Raw genomic sequence first — 12,056 nt, forward strand, 5'->3', positions numbered from 1 at the left:
AATGGTAAGTAAATCAACACTGACAATTTCTGTATCTTCTCTGGCAGATTTGCTGACAGCTAAATGATAAGTTGTGGTCTTGGGCACTGGCGTGTGTATGGAAAGTGTGTGTGTCGTGGTGCTAACCCTCAGAAATGACAGTATGGATCAGCTCACAGCATCAGACACTAAAACTCTGTTTACTTTCTGTTTTTTTCTACCTGCTTCCTGCCGAACATTTCAACACCATGGCATCTGCAGAGAGCTGGAGCAGTGAACTGAACAGGAGACTCGGCTTCAAAAATCAGATTAGACTGAATGTTTTTGAGTGTTATCAAGCTTCTACATCTTGATTGGTGTTCATGCCTAAAGGAACAGAGTACATAATGAGCAGTGACATGTGAAGTGAATAACACTGATTATCTCCTCATCATGGCACCTGTTAGTGGGTGGGATATATTAGGCAGCAAGTGAACATCTTGTCCTCAAAGTTGATGTGTTAGAAGCAGGAAAAATGGGCAAGTTTAAGGATTTGAGCGAGTTTGATGAATTGTGATGGCTAGACGACTGGATCAGAGCATCTCCAAAACTGCAGCTCTTGTGGGGTGTTCCCGGTCTGCAGTGGTCAGTAAAAAGTGGTCCAGAGAATGAACAGTGCTGAACCGGTGACAGGGTCATGGGCAGCCAAGGCTCAATAATGGACGTGGGGAGCGAAGGCTGGCCCGTGTGATCTGATCCAACAGACGAGCTACTTTTGCTCAAATTTCTGAAGAAGTTAATGCTGGTTCTGATAGAAAGGTGTCAGAATACACAGTGCATCACAGTTTGTTGCGTATGGGGCTGCATTGCCGCAGACTAATCACTGTGCCCATGATGACCCCTGTGCGCCACTGAAAGCACCAACAATGGGTATGTGAGCATCAGAACTGGACCACAGAGCAATGGAAGAAGGTGGCCTGTTCTGATGAATTGTGTTTTCTTTTATATCATGTGGATGGCCAGGTCCTTGGGTGCCGCTTACCTGGGGAACACATGGCACCAGGATGCACTATGGGAAGAAGGCGAGCCGGGGGAGGCAGTGTCATGCTTTGGACAATGTTCTGCTGGGAATCCTTGGGTCCTGCCATCCATGTCGATATTACTTTGACACATAGCACCTACCTAAGAATTGTTGCAGACCATGTACACCCTTTCATGGAAACAGTATTCCCTGATGGCTGTGGCCTCTTTCAGCAGGATAATGCAAAAAAGGTTCAGAAATGGTTTGATGATCACCACGGGTTTGAGGTGTTGACTTGGCCTCCAGATTCCCCAGATCTTAATCCAATCAAGCATCTGTGGGATGTGCTGGACAAACAAGTCCAATCCATGGAGGCCCCACCTCGCAACTTACAGGACTTAAAGGATCTTCTGCTAACATCTTGGTGCCAGATACCACAACAGACCTTCAGGGATCTAGTGGACATATTGTTATGCCTGATCGGTGTATATCATTTATACAATTACATAAAAGTCCAAAATGATTCAGAATGATTTGATGAGAGTGAATATTATTCAGGTTATTATTACAGATGACCATTAAGTAATACTAAACTAGACTACAATAACAGAAGGGTTAAATTCATTGCAGGACCTTAATGCTGCCGAGGCAAAGCTTATGCAGTCATTAATTATGAGTGTGTGTCACTGTGTGTCAGGGGGAAACTAAAATAGCAGCAATCTGCATGACTCGAACAACAGCAAATGAATCCAGAAGGATATTCCCACTGCTCTATAAAAAAACCTCCAGGTTCTGGACTTTCTCAAATTCTCGCGTGATTGTGATGTGACATGCCTAATAAGATGCTGAAATCTCAAAAACCTTCACGGTTCTCTTCTCATTAACCAGCAAGCTCTGTGCTCTATTGTGTTTCAATGCTGTTTTTTTTTTCCTTTTCATTTAAATGGAGTGAATCCCAGTTGCCCCAGAGTTCAGGTCCTGCCCCTGTTGAAAGCAACTCAGTGTGAAGGGAATTTAATAATATTATAGGCTTTTTAATATTAATCTGCGTGCCGTGAGTTGTGTTGGGATTCATCAGTGTTGCTGAGGGCTCCAGCAGAGCCGAGGCTCAGAGGGCTGAAGAGAGGAACAGAGGAGAAACACATCATTCTCTGAATAATTCAGTACTCCGTGTGTACGAGGTCTACGAGGTGTAATGTAGCTGTAATCATAACTGTAAGGTCCTGTTAGTTAAGTTACCTTTTTTTGTCACATATACTTTATTGCACAATGAAATTCTTTCTTCTCAAATCCCATCCTTGGAGGTTGGGGTCAGAGCACAGGGCCAGCCATGATGCAGCACCCCTACAGCAAAGAGAGTTAAGGGCCTTGCTCAAGAGCCCACTAGTGGCAGCTTGGTGGTGCTGAGGCTTGAACCCCAATCTTCCAGTCAATGGTCCAGAACCTTAACCACTTGAGCTACCACCACGCAGCTTTTTGCATATCCCAGCTTATTAGGAAGCTGGGGTCAGTGCGCAGGGTCAGCCACGATACAGAGCCCCTGGAGCAGGGAGGGTTAAGGGCCTTGCTCAAGGACCCAAGGGCCTTGCTGTTTAAGGACTTTTTTCATTGTAAAACTGCCATGATACATTTCAGTATCCTTGTGTGTGTGTGTGTGTGTGTGTGTGTGTGTGTGTTTGAATATATAGCTTTAAATCTGTCAGGGTTTCTTACAGAGTTTGGGTTTGGTGCTGAATCTATTCATTCATAACCTGAAATATAAATAGAATATAAGAGGGAAGAGTTATACAACACTTTCCACTGTCACGCTGAAGGAAAAGCAGCATTTGTCTTGCTCAGGTTTTCTAAAGCAGAAGAGCATGAAGAACTGAGCAATTCTTTCACACGATAATCTCTTTAACGTCTTTGTACACAAATCGGTTCTGAACGCTTTCATGAACAAATTCACATAAATGTACAACGCTATGCAGTTGCAACTTTCCACGAAAATCTGAAAATCTCAAACTGGCTTTGTAGAGTTAGAGCTATATGTTAAGCTTACTGACGAAAAGACCTGAAATCGATTGCCAAAGAAAAAGAAGTGTTTGTATTCAAACAGATTGGAGTGATGAACGGAACGGTGTGAATTCTGACTTCCTGAATAAACTGACCTCGGGCCTTCAGCTTACTGTTCACACATCAGGAGAAGAGAGCTCTCAGAGAGAGAGTGATGAGTACTGACACATACGAGTGCAGAGTTAGGACCTCACACACACACACACACACACACACACACACACACACACTGTAATTGAATCCCTCATGCCTCTCTCTCTGACAGTTGCTCTGTGAAGAGCTCAGATCCGCTGACTTTCAGGAATATCTGTCTTTCTCTCTGGACTTCTGGGTTGTTATTTTTTTCCTCCACAGGCTCTTAGATCCCGCTGTTCTCGCTTTATCTCAAGCACATGTTCCACTGCTAACTTGACTCACCTGCTTTGGCGGGTATGAATGAGCATCGCGAGCGTCCTGATATCCGCACGACGTGAACTGAACGAACACCAATCTGTGTCTCTGCAAAAGAAAAATGAACAAAACACATTCTACATTTATCATTTATGGAACAGGAATAAAAGCAGAGGTAGTCAAACTTTTCCCTATAGGGGCAAACTTATTATTTATTTCTTATTCTTCTTCCTCTTCTTCTTCAGAACAGATAACAAATGCAAACAATGCGAAACAGAACAGATAACAGAATGCCTCTGCTACATCACAGGAAAAATGTGAAAGGTCATTTCATCATTATTTTCCAGTTCAAAACTACATACACGCGAATTTAACTAGCAATTATATTCGATAAGCAACGATATTTGCTACATGAATTAAAAATTTTATTTGGTACAACCATTCAGAGTATGATGTGTCATTTTAAAGGTTCAAGGTTCAAGGTTTTTATTTGTCAACGCCACCAGTATGCAGACATACAGAGAATTTCTCTTCTCTCTCATCAAGTGTTTACATTGTCAGTGCGGTCAGTGCAATATAGAAACAGATTTTTGTGTACAGCAGTGTACTTGTAATAAACAGATATAAATAAACCGAGATCTTGTAAACATCTGAATGAATATACATCTGAGTAAATGTAAACTGTGAATTCTGTTAATATACAAATATATTTCCAAAGGTCCATTATACATAAGGTGCAAATATACATCCAATAAATGTAAACGGTCAGTAGTTCTGAGTATAAAGGCATTTGTAAGGTGCAAGACAGATAGCAGCAGTATGACAGTATCCCGGGTTCGAACAGGAGTTTGCATGTTCTCCCTGTGCCTGCGTGGGTTTACCCCAGGTACTCTGGTTTCCTCCCACAGTCCAAAAACATGTACATTAGGTTGATTGGTAATTCTAAATTGCCCATAGGAGTGAGTGTCAGTGTGTGTGTTTGTCTGTTTATATGTGTGGCCCTGTCCAGGGTGTACCCCTGCCTTTTGCCCAGTGTGTGCTGGGATAGGCTCCAGCAGATCCCCGTGATCCTAATTAGGAATAAAGCAGGTATAGAAAATGGATGGATATTATGTTATACACAGACTATTCACATATAGGGGGCACTATAGTGACCATGCATGTGGATTAGCATTTTGACCCTTCATTGCTAACCCAATAATTAACTGGGTCTAATCTAAATCATCCTAAAAATTCTGGTTTAAAACTCTACACAAAACCAAAAAAATAATCATCTACACACAAGGGCAGCAAATGAGGCAGTCCCTGTGATGCTCCTTATTCGGGGAATCCAGCAGAGGAACGCTGGAGCTGGGAAGAAGCTTGTAGTTTGCACTGATTTCTGTGTGTATGACTAGATTCAGCAGCAAAAGAAAGAAAAAGAAGGAAAAAGTTCTGTACATTTTAACCAAATAAAGCAAAATATTAAGCACTACTTCAAGGTCAATATTTAAATCTCAGTACATGTACGATGTTGATGTTGAAATTCTCATCTCCACCTTTCTCTCTTTTTCTTGGAGGTCAGAAACGGTCATTTCTCCTGTTTTTCTAGTGTCCATGTTGATGATTGAATGTCTTTGTCATGTCTCACTCCACAGTGGTGGTTAATATGAAGCTCATATGAAAGTAGACACTGAGGACATTAAGAATTTGTAGTGTTTCATAAGTAGCCTACTAGGGGTAATATATCTGTAATAGCTGTGGGTGTTAAGGAGGATGAAAAACCAAAATAAAACACAGAGACCATGAAGAGCTCTTCATTCATAGCCCCACAGTGTTTTTTTTTTAAATGTGATTCTATTCAAAGTTATTATACTTCTTGTTGTTGTTTTATTATTATTAAAATTTCATGAATTAGAACATTTTTCTTAAGTTATATCTGCGACCCACCCGAGGGTCCCGACTCGGGGTTTGTCTTAGAATCTTCCCAGTACAATTAAAAGTCCATTCATAAATACAGAATATTTTGTTAACAAAACTTAAAATAATTCCACTCTTACTCATAGAAAAGTTTAAAAATGTTTGGATTCGGTGATATCAGACCCATTTCTGCTCTCTGACACTGAAAGCCAACAGATTCCTGACTCATTTTATATCAGACTCATAGCCTGAACATCACTCAGTTCTTTATACTGATTAAAAAGAGTCTATTTCCGTCACAGCAGCAGCATGGAGCAGTGGAGGGGTGATGAAAGGGTTAAAATAGGGTTAGAAATTCTTTTATTTTAGTCCAGAAAGGAGAAGAAGTGTGTGTGTGTGTGTGTGTGAAATTGTATTATAAACACAGAGCTGAATCAGAAGGTGACCAGCTGACCAGGTCAGTGTTCATGAGAGGAATAAAAGGTTTCTTGGACATTTTGGAATGTGTGTCTAATTCCACAAATCACCTTATTTTAATGAAAGACTGAGCAAAATCAACCAGCTCTGTGTTCCAGTGAAGGGTTTTTCATACTCAATCTCACACACACACACACACTCATACACACACACACACACATACTCACACACATTCACACACATACTCACACACACACTCACACACATACTCACACACACACTCACACACATACTCATACACACACACACACACATACTCACATACTCATACACACACACACACACATACTCATACACACACACACATACTCATACACACACACACACACACATACTCACACACATTCACACACATACTCACACACACACTCACACACACACACATACTCATACACACACACACACACATACTCACATACTCATACACACACACACACACATACTCACACACATTCACACACATACTCACACACACACTCACACACACATTCACACACTCACACATACACACATTCACACACATACTCACACACACACACACACATTCACACTTACTCACACACACACACTCACACACATTCACACATACTCACACATACTCACACACATTCACACACACACTCAATCAGGCTCACACTCTCACTTACACTCACACTCACTCGCACACACACACACACCCACTCACACTAACTCACACACACATTCACACACACACTCAATCAGGCTCACTCTCAATTACACTCACACTCACTCGCACACTCACACTCCCACACACACACACACACACACATACTCATACACACACACACTCAATCAGGCTCACTCTCACTTACACTCACTCGCACACTCACACATACTCACACACATTCACACACATACTCACACACACACTCACACACACATTCACACACACACTCACACATACTCACACACATTCACACACATATTCACACACACACACATTCACACTTACTCACACACACACACACACACATTCACACATACTCACACACATTCACACACACACTCAATCAGGCTCACACTCTCACTTACACTCACTCACACACTCCCACACACACACACACACACACTCACACACACACACACACTCTCACTCACACACATTTACACTCACACATACTTACACACACTCACTCAGTCAGGCTCACACTCTCACTTAGACTTACACTTACACACACACACACACACACATTTACACTCACACATACTTACACACACACACACACTCTCACTCACACACTCAGTCAGGCTCACACTCTCACTTACACTCACACTCACGCACACACACTTCCTCTGGACTTGTGCACCATATCGTATTGCTTTAGTCTCTGTTTTCATCATATGACTCTACACCTGCATACTGACTATTTATAATAATCACACCATCCGGAGTCACCCAGGAGACGACAGGTTCCATTTTCAGTCTGGTTTCTCAAACACACACACACACACACACACAGTCTCTCAGCAGCTCTCCAGTGTAGTGGTAACGGTGTACGTCTGTCTCTTCAGCCTCTTCTTCATCTCCCGCATCATCTGACACACAGCGAGAGGATAGCAGCAGAAAACCGTCACCCAGTCGTCACACACACTGCCCTGCAGATACAGAAACACACACACACACACAGAGATGTAATACACTACACACACCACAAAGATCACACACACATATATGCAGAAGCTAAACAAAGCACATTTATCATGTATTCCTTTAAAGGAGGATGTGCAGAAATTATTTAATATTTAATATACAGCTGGGTTTATTTTTTCTGCTAGTCAGCATTTTGCAGCTAGTGGAGATGCTATCACACATGAACACAGCAGGTGTCTACCCGCTTTATTCCTAATTAGGGTCATGGGGATCTGCTGGATCCTATCCTATAACATTGGATGAAAGGCAGAGGTACACCCTGGACAGGTCACCAGTCCATCACAGGGCCACATATAGACAGACAACCACACACACTCACTCCTATGGGCAATTTAGAATTACCAATCTACCTAATGTACATGTTTTTGGACTGTGGGAGGAAACCAGAGTACACCCACACAGGCACATGGAGAACATGCAAACTCCACACAGAAAGGCCCCTGCCTGTTCGAACCCAGGATTCAAACCCAGGACCTTCTTGCTGTGAGGCAACAATGCTAACCACTAAGTCACCATGCTGCCCCACAGCAGGTGTGTTTCCTGATATCCTTTCATAATGGCAGTATGTTTCTTCCAGATCTTGAAGGCCGCTGAGTATTTTAAACTAGACCTGTTGTTGTTGTTATTGTTCTTTTGGCTCCTCCCTGTTTGGGGTCACCATAGTGGATCATTTGGTCCACATGTTTTTGATTTTGGCACAGCTTTTACTCCAGATGCCCTTCCTGAAGCAACCCTCCCATTTAATCCGGGTCTGGGACCAGCACTGAGAGTTAACTCTTCAGTGGCTGGGTTAGTGCCCTGCCCGGGAATCCAACCCCTTGCCACGACAATGAGAGCACGGGATCCTGATGATGGACCACAAGGAGGCTAATATTTTAAATTAGACCAATTTGCAAATAAATAATAATAAAAAAAAACACACAACTGTGTGTAACACAATCATAGGGCAGCATGAGTCTTGTCCCAGTGGGCCTTTGTTTCTTGCATCACTTCTTGCAATTCCCATGTTTGACCACTAGGTGGCTCTATGGAGCTAATTGGAGCAGGCAGTGGCACCAGTTTTATCTCTGGTTACTTAAGTGTTAATTAGCAATTAAACAAAACTTCAAATATATAGAGGTGAATGAAGACTGTATGAAGATGATCTATGTGATGTACAGTTAAAGGAGAAGTTCACTTCCAGAACAAAAATCTACAAATCATTTCCTCACCCCCTTGTTATCCAAGATGTCCATGTCTTTCTTTCTTCAGTCGTTAAGAAATGATGTTTTTTGAGGAAAACATTTCAGGATTTTTCTCCGTATAGTGGACTTCAATGGTGCCTGCGAGTATGAACTTCCAAAATGCAGTTTCAGTGCAGCTTCAAAGAGCTCTAAACGATCCCAGCCCAGGAAGAAGGCTCTTATCAGGCCAAACCATCGGTCATTTTCTTAGAAAAAATAAAAAAGTGGTATACTTTTTAACCACAAAACCTGTTCTGGAACTGAACTGCTCCTTTAATCCCAGATTATGACTAGGAGAGCAACTGAGAATAAAATTCCTTCTAGCATTTTCCATAAACACTTCATACAATTAATACTGATGTTTGGGAAAAATGCTACTTAGCGTCCAGCGTTATTTTAACGGTGGATTCGATTCAGATTAGAGGTCATTAATAGCTCATAAACCTGCACAATGAAGGTAAAAAGAAAACAGAACCCTGATCATCAGTCAGGCTGTGAAATTAATTAGGGGAAATATCCTGAATATATTTGTATATCAGCTGCAGACTCATACGATTAGTGCAGGATTTCAGTTCTGTTAAAGTGACTCTGAAACTCTGCAGTGACTCTGAGAGCAAAGCTTTTATTACTGAATCACTGTATTAAAATTCAACACACACTAGAGCGACGTCTTTTTTTTTTTTAAACTCACCCTGATTTTAAAGCGTTCTCTGATGGCGACCCGCATGGCAAAAGTGGAGGCAGGTAACAGAGGCAGACACAAACTCTCTCCATACTGATGAGCCAAACTCACATCCAGACAACACGGAATAAAGACTCCCATTAAACCTACAGAGAGAGAGAAAGAGAGAGAGACAGGCAGAAAGAGAGAGAGACAGACAGACAGACAGACAGAGAGCAACAGAGAGAGAGAGAGAGAGAGAGAGAGAGAGAGTGTAAATAGAGATGAGTGTTACAGCACCTGATCTCATGCTGTTCTTTGAAACTGAAAACTGCTTCTTTAAACTGAAAATAAATCATCAGACTCCAGACAGCAGCATGACTCTCTCAGGCTACTGTACAACACAGTGTATTTCTTACAGCTCTGTGCAGACAGACAGACAGAAAGACAGACAGACAGACCTGTCCTTCATTTATACACTGCTGTTTCTTTCATCATAGCTGAGTTCTACGTTTTCTTCCTTCCTTCCTTCACGCTGATTAACGTAACTCGACTGATTTTCATGAAACGTTCTGGATGGATCTCTTAGTCCCTGAGTACGTGAACTAGCATGAGGATGCGCTTCTAATCGAGACTCTAAAGATCTTCTAGAAGCCTCTCTGGATAAAGGAGCACCAGCAAGACACAAACATTTCTGAGAATTGAAGGACATTTCTTATTTTTCAAACAATCTAGAGAGTGTGTTTAAAAAATGAAACGTGAAAAGGTCAGTGCAGACCAGAAGGTGAGGTTCAGAGCAGCTCCTCCTCTTCCTCTATATTTCAAACCTTCTACTGGATGGTTCTACATGAATACTGCCGCCTAGTGTTTTCATCCCAAGACACTGATGTCATTAAACTCAAAGTGGATAAACCGCGGGGCAGCACAGTGGCTTAATGGTTAGCGCTGCCTAAGAAGGCCCTGGGTTCGAATCCTGGGTGTGGTGTTCTCCCTGTGCCTGTGTGGGTTTATTCTGGGTACTCCGGTTTCCTCCCACAGTTGAAAAAAAACATGTACATTAGGTTGAGTGGTAATTCTAAATTGCCCATGTGCGTGTGAGTGGTTGTCTGTCTATATATGTGGCCCCGTGATGGACTGCTGACCTGTCCAGGGTGTACCCCTGCCTTTCACCCAATGTGTGCTGGGATAGGCTCCAGCAGATCCCCGTGACCCTAATTAGGAATAAAGCAGGTATAGAAAATGGATGAATAAACCGCTGAACCTGCTCCTGTGCTCCTCACACACTGGATTGTTGTATTTAAAAGCTGTTATAATATCAACAATACTCTAAGATATACTCTCAGGGTTTATATATACACACACACATTTACTTCATTTATTATTGAGGTCTCATCAGTCTGCATGTTGTTTGAACTGCTGATTAGAAAACCTCAGAGCTTACAGACGTATAATAACTTTCTATCCTTAGCTTGACCATCATAATGCTGCTTCTTTCCTGATCTCTGATAAGTTAACACTCATGTTTTTCCCTCAGTTCAGTTCTTCTTACAGGTGCTGACGTCGTCACACACATCGAACAGACCCGTACTCCAGTCTCCCCCCGTCTGTGTGATGGTGGTCACCGTGCTGGTCGTTACTCCGAGACCGGGCTGAGTCAGTACAGGAAGTTCCGCCCCGTCACTCCACGATGTCCAACGCTCTGCTCGTGTAACAGGAAGGTCCAGACCCCGTTCACCAAACTCCCCGGTTTTGTCCTCGGACTTCAGCAGAGGCCGCTGCTGCATGACTCAAACACACAACTTCGGCAAGAGAAATGTTCTTGTTTTGACACGAGAGATGGTCCTTGATCTGGACAAACGGTGATGGTGTTGAAGAGTTTCTGACTCTTTTTCACTTTAGTGGCAGGAAAGTGTCAATACAGATAGCAGCCTGGAGGGAGGTACTAACAAGCAGCTGTACTGTACAGATAAGAAAACCTCAGAGTAACTGTCTCTCCATGTCACACACACAATAAAATAAAGTACAAAAACAATTCATTCATCTCCCAACTGCTAAACAAAATAAGACGCACAAATCCCTGACAACTTGTACAAACACACGACAAAAATCCCAGAACTCATATGAAAAATGAATAAACACTAAATTTCACACACACACACTTCCAGCAGAGAAAGTAGTGTTTAACTACAAGTGTACACCAGCTATCGAGTCATTAGTTTACTCGCTGTGTGTGTAATGCTTCGGTTTTGTTATAAAAATACAAACACACACACACACACACACACCTTCTCCACGCCTCTACACCTGAACCCGGAAAACACATTAAACCTCTCTCATTTCTAGCTGTGACACGACTAGAGACTTCAACACCAACTCACACACTCCATATTAATAATAATAACGACGATCATCTCGTGTCACAACGTTGGAGTCGTTACACCACAAAAGTACAGCATTTACTAAGGAGAACTCTTTTATTTGGATCATTTTGCATTCAGATTTCATTACAGAGAAAAACGCCTGCACACACACACACACACACACACACACACACACAGGGTCTCAGTGACAGTAGAAGGTAGAAAAGTCTTCTTACTGACTGGATTTACAGACACACACATGATACAGAACATAAGTGCCAAAAAGTGACCTCAGAAACATCTTTATCATTATTAATAATAATAATAATAATAATAATAA

The 12,056-nt window shown here is 42.1% G+C and overlaps 1 protein-coding gene across 1 annotated transcript; it reads right to left on the bottom strand.

Annotated features, from left to right (window-relative positions):
- Positions 1–3,732: 3,732 nt before the first annotated feature.
- Positions 3,733–11,789, bottom strand: plac8l1 (PLAC8 like 1). The gene is made up of 3 exons (XM_058415698.1): positions 10,906–11,789; positions 9,387–9,523; positions 3,733–7,417 (listed from the first exon to the last, which is right to left on the bottom strand). The coding sequence occupies exons 1-3, from the start codon at positions 11,138–11,140 to the stop codon at positions 7,286–7,288; spliced, it is 504 nt and encodes a 167-aa protein (XP_058271681.1). The 5' UTR covers positions 11,141–11,789; the 3' UTR covers positions 3,733–7,285.
- Positions 11,790–12,056: the final 267 nt, after the last annotated feature.

The sequence above is a fragment of the Hemibagrus wyckioides genome, linkage group LG18 (assembly GCF_019097595.1).
Source record: "Hemibagrus wyckioides isolate EC202008001 linkage group LG18, SWU_Hwy_1.0, whole genome shotgun sequence".
Taxonomy (NCBI): Eukaryota; Metazoa; Chordata; class Actinopteri; order Siluriformes; family Bagridae; genus Hemibagrus; species Hemibagrus wyckioides.